The sequence below is a fragment of the Lagenorhynchus albirostris genome, chromosome X (genome assembly GCF_949774975.1).
Source record: "Lagenorhynchus albirostris chromosome X, mLagAlb1.1, whole genome shotgun sequence".
NCBI classification, from domain to species: domain Eukaryota; kingdom Metazoa; phylum Chordata; class Mammalia; order Artiodactyla; family Delphinidae; genus Lagenorhynchus; species Lagenorhynchus albirostris.
Window position 1 is genome coordinate 117,104,763 of NC_083116.1, and position 25,373 is coordinate 117,130,135.

A 25,373-nucleotide genomic window follows, 5' to 3' on the forward strand; every position below is an offset into this window, starting at 1 on the left:
TCTGGGTACAGATCTCTTATCAGATATGTGTTTTGCAGATATTTTCTCCAATCCTGTAGCTTATCCTTTTATTTTCTTAACAGTGTCATTTGAGGAGCAGTTGTTAGTTTTGAAGTCCAATTTATCATTTTTTGTTTTATGTGTTGTGCTTTTTTGTGTCATATCTAAGAAATCATTGCCTAACTCAAAGTCACAAGAGCTCTATGTTTTCCTCTAGAAATTTTATAGTTTTAGGCTTTACATTTACATTTATGATCTATCTCAAGGTAGCAGTTTTTGTCTGTTGTGAGGTGTTTTTTTTCTTTTTTTTAAATTGAAGTATAGTTGATTTACAATGCTGTGCCAATCTCTGCTGTACAGCAAAGTAACTCAGTTATACACATACAGACATTCTTTTTTTAATATTCTTTTCCATTATGGTTTTTTTTAAAGATTTTTTTGATGTGGACCATTTTTGTTTGTTTATTTAAATTTATTTGGCTGCGTCAGGTCTTAGTTGTGGTGCTCAGGCTTCTCTAGTTGCGGCGTGTGGGCTTAAGTTGCCCCACGGCATGTGGATCTTAGTTCCCCAACCAGGGATCAAACCCTCTTCCCCTGCATTGGAAGGCGGATTCTTAACCACTGGACCACCAGGGAAGTCCATCCATTATGGTTTACCACAGGATATTGAATATAGTTCCCGTGCTATACAGTAGGACCCTGTTGTTTATCCATCCTATATAAGTAGTTTACATCTGCTAATCCCACACTCCCAGTGTGGCATTTTTTTTCTTTATTGTTTTGGCCGCATCGGGTCTTAGATGTGGCATGTGGGATCTTCGTTGAGGCACGCGGGATCTTTTGTTGTGGCATGTAGGCACTTTGTTGCAGTGCGTGGACTTCTCTCTGGTTGTGGCGTGCAGGTTTTCTCTCTCTAGTTGTGGCGCGTGGGCTCTGTAGTTTGTGGCATGCGGACTCTCTCGTTGAGGTGGGCGAGCTCAGTAGTTATGGCCACGGGCTTAGTTGCCCCACGGCATGTGGGATCTTAGTTCCCCGACCAGGGATCGAACCCACGTTCCTTGCATTGGAAGGCGGATTCTTTACCGCTAGACCACCAGGGAAGTCCCCAGCATTTGTTATTTGAAGACTTTTTAATGATGGCCATTCTTTTATTTCCCCACCCAGCTTTATTGAGGTATAATTGACTAATAAAATTGTAGTATATTTAAAGTGCACAAAGTAATAATTTGATATTCATATATAGTGTGAAAGGATTTCCACAAGCAAATTAATTAACATATCCATCACCTCACATATTTCCTTTTTTTTTTTTTTAAGATTTCACATGTAAATAATACCATGTAGTATTTGTCTTTGGCTCATTTCATTTAGTATAATGCTCTCCAGGTTCATTTGTATTGTCACAAATGGCAAGGTTTCCTTCTTTTATAAGGTTAAATAATATTCCATTGGACATATACACACCACATTTTCTTTATCTGTTTATCTGTCGATGGACACTTAGGTGTTTCGATACCCTCACTATTGCAGATAATGCTGCAGTGAACATGGGAGTACAGTTATTTCCTTGAGATGATTTCGTTTCCAGTGATGGCCATTCTGACGGGTGTGAGGTGGTACCTCATTGTAGGTTTTTTTTTTTTTTTTGTATGTAGATATGTTCTAGCACCATTTGTTGAAAAAATAAGCAAAAAACCAAAACCATCCTTTGTCCACTGAATTACCTTGGCGCTTTGTTGAAAATCTATTGACCGTATATAGGTGCACCTTTCAGGACTCTCTGTTCTGTTCCATTGATCTGTATGTCTGCTCTGATGCCAATACTACTCCATCTTGATTAAACAGTACCTTTGGATAAACAGAAAATTTAATCATGGTTAAATCCAGTTTCTCTTGTGATTAGTGCATTTTTATCCCTATCCAAGTAATCTTCCAACTTGTGAACATGATACATGGATTTCTTTATTTAGGTCTTCAGGAAAAGTGTGTGTATGTGTATAGAGTATATACACATGTATATGTATATATACATGTATATATGTGTATAGAGTCACTTTGCTGTAGAGCAGAAACTAACACAACATTGTAAATCAACTATACTTCAATTTAAAAAAAGATAAAAAAGATTTGGTTTTAATTATTTCTAAACATATATCTTCACCTTCTAGGATTTACAAAATCACTTACTCAACTAATGGGAGGAATTGATACCAGTTGAGATTCAGAACTCAGTTATGAGTTAGAGATTTTAGAGAAGGACATAGGAACCTGGGTATATCTTCTATGTGTGACCCATCGCTGAGTTTTTTTGAACTGAATCCCTTTGTGTAGTAATGGGACTTAACTTTAATGTAATTCACAGCTTTTTACTTTCTGACTAGAGTTGGTTAAGTGCCTTTGTTCCCTACGTGGATTACAGCTCGTCTCCCTTTACTTTCTGCTTCGATTCAGCACTCTCTATATATTTCACTTTTTCTTTTGCTGCTAGGCTATAGTCCTTAATTGACAGCATCTTCCCAGTGGTATCAAATAGCCAATCCATTTAATTATTTAAGTCTGACTTTCAGAGGAGAAGTCTGGGAAGGAAAGGTAATGCTTTGCAAGTCATCTGTGTATGGGTGGCTCCTGAGAGACTATAGAGGGAGATGAGAGCCCAGAAGGAATCTGAGCAACTCCAGCATTTCATAATCAAGTAGAGGAGGCAGGCTCTTCTTTAGTGTCCACTCATTTTGTACCTTCAGCCTGAAATTCCTCTCTCATTCTTCTCTGTTCATTGAAATGCTCACCTTTAAAGTACCAGTTTACCTACCATTTCCTCTGAGAAGGCTTCTTATATATTCTCAGTTCACAGTACCTCCTAACTTCCCAAAGAACCTGTATTTTATCCTGCTTTGTTAGATAATTATTTATTTATCTGATCTGATAATTAAATCTGATCTTTTTTTCTATGAGTTTGTTTCTTTGTTTTTAAAGTGTAATTGACCTACAACACTATGTTAGTTCCTGTTACACAACATAGTGATTTCATATTTCTGTACATTTCAAAATGATTACCACGGTAAGTCTAGTTACAATTATGATCTGTTACCATACAAAGATATTACAGAATTATTGACTGTGTTCCCCACACTGTACATTTCATACCTCTGACTCATTTTTTGTAGCTGAAAGTTTGAGCCTCTTAATCTCCCTCACCTTTCTTTCTTCCTCCCAACCCCTTACCCTGTGGCAACCCCCTGTTTGTTTTCTGTATCTATGACTGTTTTTGTTTTGTTATGTTTGTTCATTTGTTTTGTTTTTTTAGATTCCACGTATAAGAAATCATACAGTATTTGTCTTTGTCTGACTTACTTCACTTAGCATAATACCCTCTAGGTCCATCCATGTTGTTTGCAAATGGCAAGATTTTATTTTATTTTTTATGGCTGAGTAATACTTCATTGTGTATATATATCACATCTTCTTTATCCATTCATCTGTTTATGGACGCTTGGGTTGCTTCCATATCTTGGCTGTTGTAAATCATGCTGCAGTGAACGTAGGGGTGCATATATATTTTTGATTAGTGTTTTTGTTTTCTTTAGATAAATACCCAGGAGTGGGGTTGCTGGATCGTACAGTAGTTATATTTTTAATTTTTTGAGGAGTTTCCATACTGTTTTCCATAGTGGCTGCACCAATTTGCATTCTCAACAACAGTGCACGAGGGCTCCCTTTTCTCCACACCCTCACCAACACTTGTTATTTGTTGTCTTTTTTTTTTTTTTCTTTTTTTCTTTTTGCGGTATGTGGGCCTCTCACTGTTGTGGCCTCTCCTGTTGCGGAACACAGGCTCCAGACACGCAGGCTCAGTGGCCATGGCTCATGGGCCCAACCGCTCCGCAGCATGTGGGATCTTCCCGGACCGGGGCACGAACCCGTGTCCCCTGCATCGGCAGGCGGACTCTCACCCACTGCGCCACCGGGGAAGCCCTATTTGTTGTCTTTTGATAATAGCCATTCTGACAGGTGTGAGGTGGTATGTCATTGAAGTTTTGATTTGCATTTCCCTGATGACTAGTGTTGTTGAACATCTTTTCATGTGCCTATTGGCCATTTGTATATCTTCTTTGGAAAAGTGTCTGTTCACATTCTCTGCCCATTTTTTAATCGGGTTGTTTGTTTTTTTGATGTTGAGTTGTATGAGATATTTGTATATTTTGGATATCAACCCCTTATTGGATATATTATTTGCAAATATCTTTCACCATTCAGTAGGTCGCTATTTCATTTTGTTGATAGTTTCCTTCACTGTGCAAAAGCTTTTTAGTTTGATGTAGTCCCATTATAGCTGATTTGTAATAATACCACCATTCAGAAATGTATTACGTTAAAAGGAGGTAGTAATTGATTTTTCACCTTGTAGGAAAGAACACCAGAGAGGGATACCATGGGGCAAACAGTGAATGAAGGTAAGATTTACTTGTCTAAAGATGATAAATATTTTTATTTATTCATTGGGAATGAGTATCTTTTGGTAGATTGAATGTTTGGGGGAAAAAGCCTTTTTAAAAGTAAAGTTATAGAAGACGTTAGGTGCTTAGAATTGGAATTTTAGAACTGAATAGCTATTAAAGGTAATCTTGTCTTCCCTTCTTAGTTTTATAAATGAGAAAGCTGACACTGAGGGAGTTTAAGTGAACAGGTCATAAAACAATCTGTGACAGCCAAGATCACAGTCCAGATTTTCTTACTCTAATATGGGTGATTTAAAAAACGCTTCATCCTGTCCTGCTCTAGTGAGAAGTTTGCTCACTGTCCCATGAATATGCCACACTCATTTGCACTCTCTGTTTTGAGTTGTGTTTTCTTTCCCGTTAATACATTCTTCATACCTTTGTTGTTCTAAATCCTGTTCTTCCTTCAAGACCCAGTTTAAGTCTTCTGTCTCTCATGACTTTTTCTCTGGCTGCATGCTGAATGTTGTGCTCTGCTATTTCCATTTTTGTCAAGTGTATTAGTTTAGTATAGTCTCTGTACCTAGATTCTTAGCTTCCCTAGAGCAGGAACCAGGCCTTTATAATTTCACTTTCTTTCCTATTAGAAAATCTTACTGTAGAACTATTTAGTAAATATAAATGTGTACTGTCTTCATACTATCCAAATTATTTAAATAGAGAGCAGCCCATACATCCCTGTCGAGTGTTCACGTATCTTGAAGAGTCACTCAGTCATAACCAGAAAGTAGATCTGTTACCTTAAATGGTACACCTGGCATCATTCATACATTCTTTTTTAAGAAATTTGTCACTTGACAATTCAAGCATCAGTAAGGGTAAAACAGCAATAGATAGAAACACATGAAGTGTGGTTAAATTCGTTAGTTCATAATGATACTAAAAAACAAAACAAAATTTATTTGTCATCTGTGGAGAATGGTAGGGATACGACTCTTTTTTTTTTTAATTTTTAAAATTTTTTGGCTGCACGGCATGTGGTATCTTAGTTCGCCAACCAGGATCGAATCCATGCCCCCTATATTGGAAGCACAGAGTCTTAACCACTGGACTGCCAGGGAAGTCCCACGGATACAATTCATTATCTTGAAAACTAGAAAATAAAGGAAAAGAACAAAGTGTTGATTGTGACTTCCCTTTGTGAGCTCTACCTCAAGGTAACTGAATGGTTGAAGAGGGGAGGTTTCTCTCTATAGAAGTTTTCTGGCTAATAAAGACAGGACGATAATTAGAATACCTCCATTTTGCAGCCACTAATGAACTAATGGATCTAGGCAATAATCATCCATGGCAGCTCATATCACAAAAAGAGAGAGAACTAGGTATATTAGGAACCCCCTGTGAGAAGTACCTATGAAGTCATCTTCTCTCTTCCTCCCAAAGAAGCCAAACCTGAATCTGGTTAAGCTCTTCTGGCTCGAAATAGCTATACGAATTAAGAGAAAATATAAGGACCAGAAGAACCCAGCATTATGAGGAAGTAGTCAGCAAACTCCAGGTTGGAAAAATCTGAACTGGTATCATCGGCAAAAAAATTGCTAGGGGAAGGGGGAAAAAGAAGGAGGAGGAGGAGGAGGAGTCTATAGATCAAAAGAAATTTAAGAAATGTATCTGCCATTGCTCTGTATGGACTTTATTTGGGTCCTGATTGAAACAGACACATTTAAAATATTTAGGACAATGGGGAAAATGAGAATACTGACTGCTTATTTGATAATATTAAAGAATTTTGGTTAATTTTTCAGCATAATAATAGTATTATGATTAATTTTTAAATGAGTCATTTAAGAAATATATACTGTAATAAATGTGGATGAAATACATCTTAGACTTGAAGTCCCAAGGTCCAGTACTGTTTGAGTTCCTCAGCCTAGCACAGAGAAAAACTTTGCCTAGTCCATTGAATTACATTGTAATTTAGCTTCCCTTTTTTTTTTTTTTGCGGTACGTGGGCCTCTCACTGTTGTGGCCTCTCCCGTTGCGGAGCACAGGCTCCGGTCGCGCAGGCTCAGCGGCCATGGCTCACGGGCCCAGCCGCTCCGCGGCACGTGGGATCCTCCCGGACCAGGGCACGAACCCGTGTCCCCTGCATCGGCAGGCGGACTCTCAACCACTGCGCCACCAGGGAAGCCCCCCTTTTGTTTTAAATTCTCAAAAGCTTGCGCTTTATTTCTGAGGCACATTAATCTGAACATTGTAAGGATCAGCCTAGCTCATTTTGGTTTGTTCGTTCATTCATTTAACAAATGCTCAAGGGTGTTCTGTATGCCAGGTCCTTTTCTAGGCACTGAGGATACAGCAGTGAACAAAGGAGACAAAGTAAAATTTAAAAATTCCTGATCTTTTGGAGCTTACATTCGAGTGAAGTGAGACATACAGTAAACAAATAAGCAAATTATAAGGTACATTATGGGCTTCCCTGGTGGCTCCGTGGTTGGGATTCCGCCTGCCAATGCAGGGGACACGGGTTCGAGCCCAGCTCTGGGAAGATCTCACATGCCGCGGAGCGGCAAAGCCCGTGTGCCACAGCTGCTGAGCCTGTGCTCTAGAGCCCTCCAGCCACAACTGCTGAGCGCACGTGCCACAACCACTGAGGCCCACATGCCTAGGGCCCATGCTCCGCAGCAGGGGAGGCCCGCGCACTGCAACGAGGAGTGGCCGCCGCTCGCCGCAACTGGAGAGAAGCCTGCACGCAGCAACAAAAGACCCAACTCAGCCAAAAATAAAAATAAATAGATAGATAGATAAATAAATAAAATTTAAAAAAGGTACATTGTATATTGGAAAGTGAAGTTCTATGCAGAAAATGAGGATATTAATTATAAAATTAAAACTGGCTTCTATTAGAAAATAGTTTTATTTTATGGTTTTTATAAGTACTCTTTCAAACTGTTTCTCTGGCCTTCTGTTATTTCTCACTATTTTCTTTCTTTTTTTTTAAGAGTCAATGGATGCAAAGAAGGAGAATCAAGAGAAGGCTCCTCAGTCAGGCACATCTTCTGTGCAAGATGGTAGGTTTTAAATTAGTTCAGTACAACATATTTTTCTTCCTCACTCAGTGTTGATATAAACTCTTCTCTTACTGCTTTTGGTATAATCTCTGTATAGTAAGCTCCTGTAAATATAAAATCTAAGCAATAGGAAAGGTCAAAAAGAAAGTGTTTAATTTTGGAAATTTTACTTTGGTTTCACGTAGAGAGGGATTAAGTTAAAAGATAACCCTGTATTTCAGTGCAAATGTTGCCAAATTAAAGATATATAGTTATTAATTACCATGAATTACCAATTTAAAATAATTTGATTATTAATAAAAACTCTTCTAACACTAGAGTCAATGTGAAAGTCCTTTTTTGATGGTCAAAAGACAGTCCAGTGGATTAAAGCTTAGGCATTGAGGGGGTCTGACAGATCTGTTCTAGAATCTTGGCCTCATTCTTTACTGGCCTTGTGACCTTGGACAAATTACTCAACATTCTTAGTCTCCTTTTTCTCCTGTGTAGCACAGGGATAATACTACTTATCTCGTGGAACTATTAGAATTAAAGAAAATGAGTGTAAAGCACCTAATATAATGCCTAGGCTTATAGTAAATGTTCAGTAAATGTTAACTTTGTTTATGAAGTCTGAGTTATTAATTCATGTTTTAAGTTTTTTTTATTGTGAACAGCATGTATATAGCACTACATCAGAGACTCAGGAGATAGAATCTGACTCATTGCACCTGCTCTTAAGGAAAATGAGAAAATAAGTGATACATAGACAAAAGGCTGAATTTAAAAAATACTACAGCAAACTTACCAGAGATTTCCAGGCAAACCTCTTGCCCCTTGTCTTTCTGTTGTAGCTGCCCTGCCAGCCCTACTCTTGGAGTAAGTAGTTCACCCATGACTTTCTGTTCCTACAGGAAGATTGCCTATAGAGGTAATCCCCATGGAGTCATTCTTTCTCACTGTAGCTGTGTCCTCAGTGTTTCCTTAGCTCTCTTTCTCATTGGCCTTGTTTTGTTCCTCAGGTCTTCCTTCCAACCCCCAAAACCCTCCAAAGGAAATGGAGGCCATTAGGTTAGAATGTTCTTCCTTATCCCTACAAATTCCTTTCCATTTTTTTAATATAACAGTTTTATTGAGATATAATTCGTATATCATACAATCCACCCATTTCAAATATACAATTCAGTCCTTCTCAGTAGTACATTCCCAGAGTTGTGTAACCATCACCATAATCAATTTTAGAACATTTTCATCACCCTAAAAAGAAATCCTGTACCCAATTAACAGCCACTCCCCATTTCCTCCCAGTGCCTCTCCCTAGGCAACCACTTATCTATTTTCTGTCTCTATAGATTTTCCTATTCTGGAAATTTCATGAAAATAAATTTGAAAAAATATATTCTTAAAGGTTGAAACTAGTTAACTTTTCAAAATTCTCAAACTCTCTGTTTGAGAAATTCTGATTAAAAATGATATTACTTAATCAAATTGACAGACATCTGCAGATATTTCTCAGGGCTCTCACTGTAACATCTCATTTTAGAAATCAGTGAGTGACTGCTGGAAGGTAAGCTCCAAGAGAGCCAGGATTTTTGTCTGTTTTATTAACTGCTGCATCTGCAGTACCTAGTACAGTGCCTGACACATACTGGTGACCTTCTATGGGAATCCATTGATGAATAAGACAGACATGATTCTTGCTGTCTTTGAGCTTAAGTAGACATTAAACAAATGCCCAGTTACAGTTGTGATAAATGCTATGAGGTATTGGGTGCTGATCATTCAGCTGAGAAGCTTCAAGCTCTAGATATTTTGCCCATTTTCTTTACATAGCCTCTGAACCCAAACCCAGCACTGGTAGAAGACATTATGATTCTGATTTACTCTGGAGAAGACTGGGGGGCCTCATAGATTATGTTCAGTTTGCTGAAAGGTGTTTGGGTTAATGTATGGACTAGAATAGAGTACAAATCAAACAAGAAGGACCATAAACATGTGCAGGTAACAGATCACAAAGTTATGTATGTACATCTGTCTCATGAACAGGTCTATGAGTTCCCAGGGCTCCTTTCTGAGAGAGGGTAAACCCCCCCCCCCCCAAATCTGTCAGTGAGGATAAGATGCAGAGGCAGACGGGAACTTCATGCTTGTCTGTGACTTTGACTGTTTTGGCTCCTGGTCAGCAATTCCAGCTGTGATATTGTAGATGTATCAAATCTAAATTAGTAAAGCCTTTTGCTATGTGTGTTTCCCCCATGTTATTGGCAGGCTCTCATCATATGGACAACCAAGCTGAACGGTTCTGTGGACTAAAAATTTTTGCCTTATGAATAAAGAAAAAAATTAAGGCTCCAAAGGTTAAATTAACTAGCAGTGCAGTAGAAAATAATTGTATTATGGAGCACTGGTATAAAGGATTTGCTAGTTCAAATTATAGCCCATTAAGACACAAATGGTAATAGAATATTTTAAAAATTGTGTTGGATAAAGTATTTTCCAATGTCGTTGAAAAATTTTACAAATGTAACTGGTTTGTGGAAGAGTCTTAATTAAGTTCTTTGAGGTATAATTTTGAAATGGTTTTGATTTCTCAGTCATTATTTTCAACTTATACTCCTTTCTTCCTGGTATGGTGGCTCCTTAATGACATCCTAGTGAGATTTTTTCCCCCATTCATGTTTTGTTTTGTTCTTCTTTTGTAATGCTCTCCAAGGTCATATGGTGGTAGAGCTTCAGTTAGAACCTTGGGTCTCTTGATTGTCAGGTTAGTGCTTAGGAGGTCACTGAAATAACCTGGTCAGTTAAATTTTGGAACCACAGATCTCAGTTTTCACTTTTAATAAAGCTATCCAGTATTCTTAAGTTTAGGTACAACTATGACATTTAGTTTTAGAATAATAACATAAACCATTTATTGAGTTACTTGCATGTGTACTACTTCACTTAGTTCTCAAAATACCTTATATGATATGTATTACTTTCCTCATTTTATAGGTGAAGGAACTGAGGCTGAGAAAGTGAAATGACTTGCTCAGGGTCACATAGCTAGTAAGAGGCAGAGTCCGACTGAAAGGTGGCAGGTTCATCTCCAGAGCCTGTGTTCTTGACATTCTGCTGCATACCTTTCAGCACTGTGGTAGTGCTTGCTTTACATTATCTGGAAGAAGAATTAAACCCAGTATTTTTTCTTTTAGTGGAAAAATCTCTAAAAGGGTATACAGTGTTACATATGACATGCTTAATACCACATATAATATGTGTACATACACATATAAATGCATACTTTCAGGTAACAGTGGTATTCTGAAGCTGGCTCACATCAGCTTGGGAGAGCCAGTGGTACACATTTCTTCCCAACTTTGTGGTTGGTGACTTTACCTTGGCACCTTGCAATCACTCAGCCATGGTGGTAGTATTTACACCACAGAAATCTGCAAACACTACCAGTCAGGCTTTTTGTTTGTATTTTCTGGAAAGTTGGCTGTTAAACATTTATTAGCAGTGTGTAAGTGGAACTGTTATATCCTTTGAAGGATATATAAGAGGCTAGTAACACAGATTCCCCTAGGGAGGGAACTGTCGAACCCAATATTTTTATAGTGAGGAAATTAGACAAGAGTATAGAAAAAAACGTCATGGTTGATGAGAATTAAACTTTGTATGAATTAATAGTACCTTTAATACTGCTATCAAGTCTTTCAGTGTCTTGGCAGTGTGACTGGCACAGTGAATTGAAGTGTCCAGGCAAAGTATACTGCTTTCTGACCTTCTCTTGTAGCATTATAATATATCATGAAGACTGAGTGAGAGAAAGGACAGCAAGAGTTTGTAGAAAATACAGATAATTACAACAATGCATATCAGTCATTGCACTGACGACTTGTTTCTGCTTTGTTCTGCTACCATATTCTTAACACCCTGGATGGGGATCTAATAGTCAATTGAGAAACAATGCTGGTTCTCAGAGTTTTTCTTTCCATAAAGTATTGCTTTATTTCTGCTATACCACACATCTAAACACCTTTAGATCCCTGTGAAAAACAAAGAAACGCCTTCACAGTAATGGGATGAAATGGTAAAAACACGTCTTGAGTAAATTTATATTTGAGACATATGAGTAGAATTTGCTATTACTCTATAAAAAGTCCTTTAGTTATTTCTAGAGTTCACATTTTTGGAATCACTGTGCTGCAGTCTTCATTTCATCAAGATGATCTGGATTGTAATTTATATCAGAGCTGTTATTAGGAAGTTGTCTTATTTTTTATTTCCATGCTGGTAGTCAAATGTAGATCAGGAAATTTGAATCTGTTCTTTAAGAAGTATTTCTTTGAAGAGATATGGAACTAAAACCCATTTTATTCCTGAAAGTTAGTATACATATTATATGTATTAATGGGAATTCCCTGCTGGTCCAGTGGTTAAGACTTGGCACGTTCACTGCTGTGGGCCCAGGTTCGATTCCTGGTCGGGGAACTAAGATCCCACAAGCTGCATGGCATGGCCAAAAAAAGGAAACAACAGAACTATTTTTGCGTGTTTTTTTCCAGATGATTTTAACTGGGAAAATTACTTGAAAGAGACTGGATCTTTAAGTGCTCCTTCAGAGTGTTTCAGACAGGTATGCCAAAATTCTGTAGATGTCATGTTGTATATATTGATGTAAACTATTAACTTGTTGAAGGGTGCCTGTGTGATTGTTAGGTTCTAGTAGTGTGAGGAGATAGTGGGATTGTGTTAGTGCTGCTTAAGAACCAGATGGTCTCTTTGCATCCATTCATTAAGAATTTACTTTATGTCAGATCTGGAGAGAAAGACAGACATGTAAATAATTAATTATGAAAAGTGTGATAACTATACTGGGAGGGCTTACAGAAGAGGTGGCTATCTGAGGTGATTGGGATGAGGGGAGGGATATTCCAGGCAGAGAGAACATCCAAAGCAAAGGCACGTGGGTGTAAAAGAACCTGAGTGTTAAGGGATGGTGTGGAGTGGCTGAAGCACAAAGTGGATAGAAGTGATAGTATGGGAGTGAGATTAAGGTGCAGTGGCTTTTAACCTGTACTGAGGATTTGGACTTTATGTTAGGCAGTGGTGAGCTGCCGTTTGGCTTATTTTAAGGGGGATGGCCTAATCATATTCTTATTTTAGAAAGCCACTCAGGATGCATTTTTGAGGCTGTATTTGGGTTGCCTGGAAGTGGGCAGATTAGCAAGACCAGCAGTGGGCAGCCAAGTCAGGCTGCATGTCAAGCCAAGGAGAGGGTTTGGAGAAGATCTTTTTCTTAACCCTTATAGCTCTTACTTTGTTCACCAACTGCTGTGACTGTTACTTAAAACGTACTTAAAAATCAAACTGACCATTTGATTTTCTTATAGTTGATGCGTTTTAACAAAATTTTATTTATATGTATGTATATATATAGTCCCAGATTCCACCAGCTAATGACTTCAAAGTTGGTATGAAACTGGAAGCCCATGACCCTCGCAATATGATTTCAATATGTATCGCCACAGTCGTTGGAATTACTGGTGCCAGGCTACGTTTAAGACTGGATGGTAGTGACAACAGAAATGATTTTTGGCGGCTTGTTGATTCTCCGGACATACAGCCTGTTGGGACATGTGAAAAGGAGGGGGACTTACTTCGGCCTCCACTGGGTAAGGATAAACAGTTCTTAAAATAACATATTTTTGTTAATGTAATGTTCAATAGAAATAATTTTAACTGGCCTTTTAAAAATCTCTTCTTCTGGGCATTCTTACAAATAGATAGTCAGGTGGTTACTGTGGAGAATGTATGAGAAAGTAACTCAGTACCATATGTTACAGAGTTTCACCTAAGTACATATTTGGCATTTGTGTGCTAAAGGTTCCCCACTCCAGAGCAAGACTCATTCTGCCTTAAAACTTGAAATGTCAAAAGCAGCTCTACTGGATTACACAGGCAGATTCAGAAACCCTTCTGGGGGAGAAGTTTGTAGCATTTGATATGAGTCACTTCCTCCCTCAATATTGTCTAATGAGCCATTCATCATTTTTGGTATGGGGATGAGCACAGCAGAAGGGTATGATTTTACATCGGGACTCCAGTTTCAGACTTGGAAATTTCATTACACCTATGTGGGAAGAAGTCATGGTGAGAGGGGTAGGAGTCAGTACCTATAGATCTTTGAAAAGGAGGAGATGGATGGAACTCTTCAGCAAAGATTTTTAATACAAAGCTCTCAATTTTGACCAGGTTTTTAAAAGGTAAGAAGTGTGTGACACTAATTTTGTGCAAAAATTTTCTCTTTTAATAAGAGTACCATGGTATTCTGTAGAATATAAGGATTTAGTTTATTACTTCTACATTCTGAGTGAATGGTGGGTATTGGCTTGTTTCTTTACAATGCTAAAAATGAAAATTCTCTATTATAAAGCACAGTGAGAGAATGGATTTTTTTTGTCTCCTACTAGTGAAAAACTCCCTGAGAACCAAAAATGTAAGATAATAATAACTACTCTTTTAGCAATATCTTTTTATACTGTCCTTGCTGTAATTGTTACTTATTCCTAATTTGGTTTAAAATATTTGAAAAAACTAATCAGAGATGTGTTATTCCAAGAAGATGGTTTAGGGTGTATGTGTTTTATGCTTTTCCCCTTTTCTTTCTTCATATCATTCACATTTTTCGTTGTTTATTTTTATAGTATTTCTTAATTCATACAGAATTCTGTAAGAGACATAATATAAACCTGAGACTTAGTTCTTCCCTGTTTGGATTTTATTTCTCTGTTTACAATATGATACTATGTGTTTGTATTTTGTTTAAAGGAAACATAGCTATTGTGATTGTCAGCATTTCAAACACATAACCAAGTTTATAATCATTCTTTTTTCAAATTACTTTTAGAGTTTATTAATTAAAAATATGAAATAAATAGCAATACATGCTGATGAGTGTGTTTTTTGACAGCACATAATAAAAAATACAGTTTTTGCCAATTTGCTCATCAGGCGCTTTTGAATAGTTTCCATTTTAATGTAACACAACTTATTTCATTTTCCTTTTTAAAAGCTTTATTTATTTAAACCTTAAAGGTTATTATTTAAAAGTGTTATTTTTGTATTTTTTTGTTTTTTTTTTTTTGGCTGCGTTGGGTCTTTGTTGCTGCGCACAGGCTTTCTCTAGTTGTGGTGAGCGGGGGCTACTCTTCGTTGTGGTGCATGGGCTTCTCATTGCAGTGGCGTCTCTTGTTGTGGAGCACGGGCCCTAGGCACCCAGGCTTCAGTAGTTACAGCACGCAGGCTCAGTAGTTGTGGCACACAGGCTTAGTTGCTCCGTGACATGTGGAATCTTCCTGGACCAGGGATCGAACCCATGTCCTCTGCATTGGCAGGTGCATTCTTCACCACTGCGCCACCAGGGAAGTCCCTAAAAGGTTTTTTTTAAAGTTTCAACATACATGGAGAACAGTGTACAGCTTATAAATGAACACACTTGTATAACCAACACCCAAATCAAGAAATAGAACATTGTCAGCACCCTAGAAGCCCCATTCCTGCTGATCCCCAGTCATATCCTCCTCCTTCCCAAAGGTAACTACTGTCCAGACTTCCTAATATCATGGATTAGTTTTATCTATGTTTGAATTTTTAACGTGCACTTTGATCTTTTTTGACATTTTAATCTATGTTTGACTTTAGGCAATTAAAGAATTAAGAAAAATGCTAAATTAAAAAAGAAAATCGTGGTACATCATGTAATAGGATAAGATGGGGGTTAAGAGAAAGGCATAAGGACCAGAGAATGATTCTTATGTACTATTCTAACCACAGTGTGGAGAATCCATGCTGTGGATAACTATTTATTATATATCACTAATAATACTGATTTATTTTAAGAGAGTGTGTAACAACCCTCCCCCATTTTTCCCTAGCAACAATTATTTTCCTAGTCAGATTAAGGGTGTTTTGGTACATGATCATTATAGGATGACTTTCTGTCTGAACTTCCTTGCGTATTTTATCCTATTGATGGACCCATTGCCAATGTGATTCATGTGCCTCCCTATCTTAATGCATGTATTCATCAGGGATGCATGCCAAGTTCTCACCAATTCTGGCATCAAGGGAGGCAAGTGTTGCATGTAACAGATTGCCCCCAGAAAATACTAAAACTAGCAAATCGCTGCTCCCTGCTACACATGCCAGATGCTGTGATATTCACCATTAATTGATGAGATCTCTAGAGAAGACACCTGTTGAGTCTATTTTGATAGTATCTGATAAAAGTTCTAAGATAAGATCATTTAGTGAGCAAAGTTTACTAAAGTGAGAGCTGTCTTTTTTCCCAATATACTGTATGAAAAATTTCAAACCTACAAAAAAGGTGAAAGAATTTTGCGGTGAACCCCCACATAACCACTACCTAGGCTCTACCAGTTATCATTTTACTATACTTGCTTTATCACTTATCTGTCCATCTGTCCTCCTGTCGATTCATCAGTCCATCATATTTTTAAATGCACTTCAGGATAAGTTATTGACATCAGTGCATTTCTCCTAAATACGTTCGCATGCATATCATTAACTAGAGTCCACTGTTTATTTACAGGTTTTTTCCTTTTGAGGCGAAATTTACATATGGTGAAATGCACCATCATAAGTGTACATTTGCTGAGTTTGACAGAAAACTGTCTTTCGGAAAGGAAATAAGGCAGAGGCTCTGAGGAAAAAGAGGGACTGGAAGTCTTTTGCGGCCTTTTTACCCTGCGTGTGTGATTGTTGGTGGGGAATGGAAGCTCTCCTGGGCTCTGGCTTGGATTTCTCCTAGTATTGCCCATTCCCAACATATATGTGTATGTTGGTGAACCCTAGCTAGTGGCTTCTTTAAGATGAGAATTTCTACCCCCACTGTAGCATTCTTGTTTAATAGTACAGTGGATACAGTAGCACTGATTGGAAGGTACACCAGCTCCTCTTGCCCATTTCCTGAGTTCGTCAATAAGAAAGTCATTCTCTGAAGGAGAATGGTAAATGAAACATTTTTTTTAATACCACCTTGCTGTAATATCACAGGGAGGCTTTTTAAAATTGATTTCTGCTTTATTTTATAAAATAGGGTACCAGATGAACACATCATCTTGGCCAATGTTCCTCTTGCGAACACTGAGTGGATCTGAAATGGCACCTGCAACATTCTTTAAGAAGGTGAGAAAGATGTTATGAAAAACTTCCATCAACTGGGCTGTGGTTTTATTGTTTCAGTGGGTGCTTAAATGCTTTGTCTTCTCTGATATGGAAAGCAAAAATGGTTTTAAAATTACTTGATTGGCAAGCGTATTAGTCTGCTCGGGCTGCTGTAGCAAAGTACCACAGACTGGGTGGCTTAAATAACTGAAATTCATTTTTTCACATTTCTGGAGGCAAGAAGTCCAAGATCAAAGTGTCATCAGGGTTGGTTTCTGGTGAGGCCTCTCTTCTCAGCTTATAGTCTTTTCGCTCTGTCCTCACATGGCCTCTTCTCTGTGCATGCGTGGAAGAGAGGAATCTCTGGTTTCCCTTTCTCTAGAAAAGACACTAGTCCTATGGGCTTAGGGCCCCACCGTTAGGACCTCACTTAACCTTTATTACCTCCTTAAATGTCCTGTTTCTAAATATAGTCACATTGGGAGTTAGGGCTTCAAATTATGAATTTTGGGAAGATGTAACTCAGTCCATAACAGTGGCTTGAACAGAAATTTATTTTCTCACAGCTCTGGAGGCTAGAAGTTGAGATCAAGGTGTCAGCAGGCTTGGTTTCTTTTGAGGCCCCTCTCCTTGGTTTATAGATAGTCGTCTTCTCCTCTTTGGGAGGAAAAGATACATGAGCTACGTATCTGCATCCTAACTTCCTCCTCTTATGAGGACATTGGTCATATTGGATTAGGGCCTACCATAATGGCCTTATTTTAACTTAATTATCTCTTTAAAGACCCTATCTCCAAATGCAATCACATTCTGAGGTACTGGGGTTAGGACTTAAACATATGAATTTTGGCTGGGTGGGGGGTGAGACACAGAAACACAATTCAGCCCGTAACAGCAAGTCATAAAAAAGGCTCAGTTTTAATCATCCAGTAGTCAAAATGAATTAGTACCTTCCTTCTTGACCTCAGATACAAAAAGGGGTACTCTACTGGAAGCAAATGTTTGTTATTATTTTTTATGTACCTTCAGAAGTGAAGCTTCGCCTCAGTTTGCTATGTTAGTGGTCTCTTTGATATTGGAGAAAATGAAAGTTGAAAGTTGACTTTCACTTGAAAGTTACTTGGAGAGATTTGGTTGCAGAAGTAAAAGAATGTTATAAACAGTCATCAGAAAGAATTTGTTACAAGGAAATACTTGTTATATAACAAAGAGGGAAAATTCCAAAAATAGTTTATGCTCTTGAGAAAATGTTGAAAGAGTACACTGTGTTAAGAAACAATGAATGAAAGCCAAGTTTTAGTTAAATTACGGGTCAAAGTATTTCTTTCTCACTCTCTGTCCTCATTGTTTTCTCAGTCACTTAAATTTTATTACAACCATTCATATCAGGAGTGGTAAACATTGATTGTACGTTTTAAAAACTTTTCAAGAAGATTAAAGATATAAAGATGTGCAGTGTCATTTGACATGATTCCTGCATTGCAAAGAAAAAATCTTGGAGTATAGCTTTGAGCAGCATGAATGCTGTAAGTGGGCTTGCCCTACCAGCAAGGGGCACAGGTGAATGCAATCCCTTTGGGCATTGTGTAAAGCATATATGAGGATAGCTAACAACAAAAGAGATGTTTAGTAGTAGTCTTTATTAAATACTTACTAGCTTAGGCTGTGGCTTTAGAAAAGCCACTGGATCTATTTTACTTATTAAGTTGCTTTATCAGCTAGTCACATGCCACATGTCACATTATGTTTTTCATTTTTAATATTATAAAAGTAATTTACCTTTGTGTGGGGGGAAAAATCAAACTATATACTTAACTAAAGTGAAAAATGAGTGTCCATTTATCCCGTCCATTCCTCCGTTCTACTGTTCTCTCCAAAATGTTCTTCTTGACCTTTATCTGTGCATTCACAAACATATACGGGCTTTTATTTCTTAAACATAAATTGGAATATATTTTGTGATTTAGTTTTTCCCCTAAAATATGGATTTTTTTGAAATTTCCATTTCGTTTCATATATATTTTAGGTTGTATTGTACTCTTCTGTGGTATGGATTACTGTAAGTGATTTAACCTCTCCCTAAGGATTGATGTTTAGGTTGTCTCCATATTCTTGTTTAAATCATCTACAGTGGACATTCTTATAGAATGTTCTATAGTTCATATAGAACTTTTTATATAAGTGTGAATGCCTACATTCTTAGAAGTAGAATTCCTGGTTCAAAGGGAATGTATGCTTTAAGTGTTGAAATATACTGTTAAATTGCACCTTAAAAGGGTGTTCCAAACTATGCTCCAGTATTAGTGTATAGATATATTCATATTCCCACACCTTTACTAGCAATGAATATTATCTATCTTTTAAAATTTTGTAAATCTTTTTTTGGAGGTGGGAATGGTAATGGTATCCCATTGTAATTTGCCTTGAAGTGATTACCAGTGAAATTGAACTTTTAAAATGTGTTTAATGGCCTTTTATTTTTCTGTGAATCGCCTGATTATAGCCTTTGCCTTTTTTCTACTGGATTTCTTTTCTTACTCTTACTGATTTGTGGGGTGCTCTTTTCAGCCAAGCTTGGAACTTGGCCAGGAGCCATCTTAAATCCTCACTCCTCCTTGACCCTGGCCTCTGGATAGCCAATTAATTAGGAAGGCCCACCTACTTAGCTTGCTAATTATTTCTTTGTTGTGTCTCTTCTTTCTAACCTTAATACCACTGCCCCTTGTGCAGGCTTTCCTCTTGCCTAGACTGTTCACCTAGCCTTATAACTGCCTATAATTGTCACCCTTAAACACAACTGCTAGAAATATCTGATACAGAAGCCATATCACATCATTCCATACTTAAAACTCCTTTGAAGTTACCATTTGCATTCAGGATGAAGTATAAGTTTGTTAATATGGCCTTTAAGGTGCTCTGTGATCTATCTGGTTTACAGTTGCCACTTCTTGCTTTGGATTTTATGTTCTGAATTGCTTATAATAGCCTGTCCATACCATATTCCTTTTTTAGGCTGATTTTCTCTGGTTAATTCCTATTTTTATTTTAAGATTCATTTCAGGCATTAAATCCTCCAGGATACCTTCCCTATTTTTGCCTCTGTATTCTTATACTTCTGTAGCGCCTTGTGCATATGTCAGTCTTTTTAAAATAAATAAATTTATTTATTTCTTTATTTATTTTTGGCTGTGTTGGGTCTTCATTGCTGCATGCGGGCCTTTCTCTAGTTGCGTCGAGCAGAGGCTACTCTTCATTGCGGTGCGCGGGCTTCTCATGGCGGTGGCTTCTCTTGTTGTGGAGCACGGGCTCTAGACGTGCGGGCTTCAGTAGTTGTGGCTCGCGGGCTCTAGAGTGCAGGCTCAGTAGTTGTGGCGCATGGGCTTAGTTGCTCCACGGAATGTGGAGTCTTCCCGGACCAGGGCTTGAACCTGTGTCCCCTGCATTGGCAGGTGGATTCTTAACCACTGTGCCACCAGGAAAGTCCCCCATATGTCAGTCTTTGTGGTTATTGGATTATATTATTATTTTCACTGTCTCTTGGTTCCTAGACTGTGAGTTCGTTTTGAAAAGTTAATATGGCTTTGTATTTGCAGTGCCTATCATACGTCCTGGTACGTACTTGTTTGTTCGATGAATAAAGAAAGGATGGGGGAGTACAGGAAGATGAATACATAGAGAGGGAGAAGATAGGTTTAGTTTTTGACATGTTGAAGTGCCTCTGGGAAGTTTGAGGAGGAATGACTACCACCAGACATTAGACATAAAGTATTTAGAACCTAGAAATAAGGTTTGGCTTGGGTACGTGGATTTGGGAGTTTTCAGCTTAAATGGTAGGGGTGGAAGCCTTGAGCATGAATGAGCTAGTCCAAAGAGAATATATAGAAGGAAAAGAGAAGAGTGTCAAGTTTAGAACCTTGAGAAATACCCACTCACCTTCATGATGTATAAGTACCCATATCAGGTACTTAGTAGAGGTCAGTTAAAAGGAAAGCTGATTCTTGACTATTTGGTAGATAGGAAGTTCATCAGTTACATTAGCAAGAACTGAAGACCAGCTGAAAAGTGTCCCCAGATAGAGTTAAATTTGTAATTGTGGGGGCAGAATATTGATAGAGTTCATTCCTGATGGCCTCGATTTACTGTGAAATAGGAAACTGACAAAGGCTGGAGGGAAGGATTCATACATTGATTGAAAGTCTACTATATTCTAACACCAAGGCAGAGAGCTTACTCTGTGGTTTAGGAGAAAGTCAGTTAACGAAGTAATGAATGTATAGTGAGGAAACATTATTGGTCTTAAGGCAAATGATAAAAGTTTGGAATAGGTGCCATGTGGGATGGGAGAGGGATCGACCTAGGGACATATGACAGTATTTTGGAGGGTTCACCTGAGGATGAAGACTAAATATGTGTAGCACTACATGTAATAAGCATGTGGGACTTTTCTCCAGCAGTGCTTGGAAACTGAGAATAAATAGTAAAGTGGATGGTGATATTGAACTAAGGTTTGGAGGTAACAGAACAAGGACAAGGGGATAAGTTGGTTTGGGGTGCTGAGAAGAAAGTGGTGATATGATGCACTGTAACCTGGATGTGAACGGGTGTGATAGAATGTTAGAGTGTTTGGTCCTCTTCTCTTCTTTTTTTTTTTTTTAAATTAATTATTTATTTGGCTGTGCCGGGTCCTAGCTGCAGCACGTGGGACCTTTGTTGCTGTGTGCAGGATCTTCATTACGGCATGCGGACTCTTAGTTGCGGCATGCATGTGGGATCTAGCTCCCTGACCGGGGATCGAACCTGGGCCCCCTACATTGGGAGCGTGGAGTCTCAACCCCTGGACACCACCAGGGAAGTCCCCTCTTCTCTTCTTTATACAGTGGTTCTCAACAGGGGACGTTTTGGGTTATCACAACTGTGTATGTGGGTGCTACTTATACCTAGTGAGTAAAGATCAGGGATGCTACTAAACATCCTACACTGCACAGAACAGCCCCTACAACAGAATGTTCTGGTCCCAAATGACAGTAGTGTCATGTTCTTGAAACTCTGATCTGTATTAATTCCTTGGTGATCTCATCTAATTCCTGGCTTTAAATACAGTTTGTATGTAGGTGACTTTCAAATTTATATTTCTGCTCCAGATGTTTTGCTCCCATCTCAGACTTGTATATCCAGCCTACCTACTCAGTATCCCTACTTGGATGTCTAACAGACATGTCAAACTGCTCCACCTGCAGCCTTTCCCATATCAGGGAGTAGCAACTATCCTTCCATTTGCTTCTGCCAAAAACCTTGGTGATTATTTCTGTCACATACTACATCCAGTCCATATGGAAACCCTATTTGCTCTACCTTCAAAATATATTTGAAATTCAACCAGTTATTGCCATCTCCGTTGCTATCAGGCTGGAACAAGCTGCCTTTATCTCTCACTTGGATTACTGTGGTAACCTCTTCATAGATCTCTTTATTTATAACCTTACAGTCTGTAGTCAACACAGCAAGCAGAGTATTCCGTTTAAAACATAAGTGAGGGGCTTCCCTGGTGGCGCAGTAGTTGAGGGTCCGCCTGCCAATGCAGGGGACACGGGTTCGTGCCCCGGTCCGGGAAGATCCCACATGCCGCGGAGCGGCTGGGCCCGTGAGCCATGGCCGCTGAGCCTGCGCGTCTGGAGCCTGTGCTCCGCAACGGGAGAGGCCACAACAGTGAGAGGCCCGTGTACCGCAAAAAAAAAAAAAAAAGTGAGATTATATCACTCCTCTGCTCAAAACCACCCAGGGGGCTCCCTGTTTTACTCAGAGTAAAAGCCAGAGTTCTTACAGTGGCCTCCACAGCTCTACATGATACGACCCCTCACTCTCTCTCTGACCTGTTTCCTACTGCCCTCCCACTTGCATACTGCATTTTAGCCACTCTCTGCTTCCTTGTTCTTCGAATATTTCAGACACATCTCCTGTTTTAGGGCCTTGGCCCTGGCTGTTGGCCCTGCTTAGAACACTCTTCCTCTAGATAACTGCATGGTTAATAATCACCTCCTTCAGGCTTCTGTTCACATGTCACCTTCCAGATGAGGCTTGTCCTGATTACCTTGTTTACAGTTGCACAACCCCTCCCCTACATTGCTCTCTGGATCTCCCTTTACTCTGATCTTCTCTCTGTCTCTGTCTCTGTCTCTGTCTCTGTCTCTGTCTCTCTCTGTTTTTGCAAAGCACTTATCATATAACATAGAATATATTTTACTTATGTTCCTCATCTTTCTCTTTACTAGCATGTGAGCACTGCAAGGTGAGATTTTTATTTTGCTAGCTAATATATATCAAGAACCTTCAGTAGTGTCTGGCATTTAGTAGGCACTCAGTAAATATTTGTAAATGAATAAATGAAGGTTAAAGGACTACAATTCTTGATGAGGTCAAAGAAGTAATTGATTAAAAGTAAGGAAGTAGAAATTAAGGATAGGAGTTTGTGATCACAGGTAGACTCTAGGAATGTAGCTGTAAACAAAGCTATAAAAAACTCCAGGCTTTATGGAGCTTACCTTCTAGCTTGGTAAATTTATAGTAAGCCATAATAAATACATGTGTATTATGTTTGATAGTTTTATATGCTAAGGAGAAGGGAGGGTGACATTTTAGATAGGTTGGCCAGGAAGGTCTTGCTGAGAAGTTGCCATTTGAGTGAAGATGTGGAGAAAGGGAGAGAATGAACCTTGAGACTACAAGGGTAAAAATATTCCAGGCAGAAGGGTAATGTAGGTAATGCTGAGACTGGCTTCAATCACAGGGATATGTGAAAAAGTAGCCTGTAAGGAGAACCATACTGTAGGTAAGCAAGGAGGGAGGTTAAAAGGCCATTCTTTGCTAGCCACCTTCTAGAACAGAATCATTTTCTTACAGTAAAAGAGAATGATCCCTTGTTTATTTTAGCTATTGCTTTTGCAAATTATATCTTTGTGTTTAGGAAGTCATTCAAGAATGGATGATGACAAACTATATATATTTTAATTAATTAATTAATTAAATTTGGGGGCTGCATTGGGTCTTTGTTGCTGCGTGGGCTTTCTTTAGTTGCGGTGAGTGGGGGCTACTCTTCGTTGTGGTGCACGGGCTTCTCACTGCGGTGGCTTCTCTTGTTGCAGAGCACGGGCTCTAGGCGTGTGGGCTCTAGAGCGCAGGCTCAGTAGTTGTGGCTCACCAGCTTGGTTGCTCCGCGGCATGTGGGATCTTCCCGGACCAGGGCTCGAACCTGTGTCCCCTGCATTGGCAGGCGGATTCTTAACCACCGCACCACCAGGGAAGCCCACGAACTATATTCTTTAAAAACATATTTTAGGGCTCGAGCCCTGGTCTGGGAAGATCCAACATGCCGCTGAGCAACTAAGCCTGTGAGCTACAACTACTGAGCCTGCGTGCCTAGAGCCTATGCTCTGCAACAAGAGAAGCCACCGGAATGAGAAGCCCGCGCACCACAACGAAGAGTAGCCCCTGCCCGCCGCAACTAGAGGAAAACCGCGCACAGCAACGAAGACCCAATGCAGCTAAAAATAAATAAATAAATTTATTTAAAAAAAAACAACACATTTTAAAGCAACTTTGTATCATTACCTTTTGTGGACAGCAGAGGGAACCATTTTGCCAGTTACCTAAATCTGGAAGGAGGTTGTTTTGAGATAAAGTCCTTTCATTTACTGTGTTATTAAAATAGTAGTTCCTTTGATTTTTTTAAAATAAAAATTTGTTTTCTCCTAGAGCTTTATTAATATTTATTTGTATGGCTGTACTTATGTAAGAAAATTTGATAGAGTTTTCATGAAATTTAGAAGAATTAATACAGTATGAAAATCTTTAGAGAATAAATTGCATTTTGTTTGTAATCATTTTCTGGTTTTTGTTACTTGCCAGCCAACAGTGACATTGATAACATACTGTCATATTGGGATTTCTTTTTAGGTTATACATTTGAATTTTAAAATTAGTTCTGTTTCTCTTGTCTTGACTGTCTTAAATCTGTTTTGTAGCAGAAAATGTATATTGCCATTTGATCTAGTTTACTTTGCTATGGAAAGACTTACTCTTACTCTGTTGAATGACAGTGTAAGGCCCTGTGATCCTTATATGTGTCTTGAATGTTTTTTGCATTCTGTGAATGTCTAGCACAAATATATCAACCTCCATGGTTATACTTTGTAAAATCTGCCCCCCCTTCTTTCCATGTGTAATAACTGATAACGGACCTTTGGCCCTTTCATGAAGTGTCGATATGTGACTCTGCTTCTTACTTACCAGCTATTTATCAAATACTTTGATCCTTGATCAATCTAACTTTTGCCCTGCTGACTTTCCGGGTGGGTTTTTTTTTTTTTTTTAATTTTGCGGTACGCGGGCCTCTCACTGTTGTGGCCTCTCCCGTTGCGGAGCACAGGCTCCGGATGCGCAGGCTCAGCGGCCATGGCTCACGGGCCCAGCCGCTCCGCGGCATGTGGGATCTTCCTGGACTGGGGCACGAACCCGTGTCCCCTGCATCGTCAGGGGGACTCTCAACCACTGCGCCACCAGGGAAGCCCTTCAGGGTGGTTTTAAGAATCATATTAAGAGTATGTAATTAAAAGGACTTTGAAGGCTAAGAATTAAGGAATTTTCAGATTGCAAGGCTAAAGGAAACAGAGAAAGCATGGGATGTTGAGATGGGTTTAAAGGAGGCTTCTTTTTTTTT

General features: G+C 38.8%; 1 protein-coding gene across 1 annotated transcript in view; it reads left to right on the forward strand.

Moving 5' to 3' along the window:
• SCML2 (Scm polycomb group protein like 2) overlaps positions 1-25,373 on the forward strand; it is a 93,603-nt gene that overhangs the window by 14,600 nt on the left and 53,630 nt on the right. The window contains exons 2-6 of the mRNA XM_060137236.1: positions 4,406-4,451; positions 7,439-7,507; positions 12,037-12,107; positions 12,912-13,146; positions 16,593-16,681. Coding sequence (XP_059993219.1) covers positions 4,430-4,451; positions 7,439-7,507; positions 12,037-12,107; positions 12,912-13,146; positions 16,593-16,681 — 486 coding nt within the window. The 5' untranslated portion in view covers positions 4,406-4,429. The remainder of the gene's footprint in view (positions 1-4,405; positions 4,452-7,438; positions 7,508-12,036; positions 12,108-12,911; positions 13,147-16,592; positions 16,682-25,373) is intronic.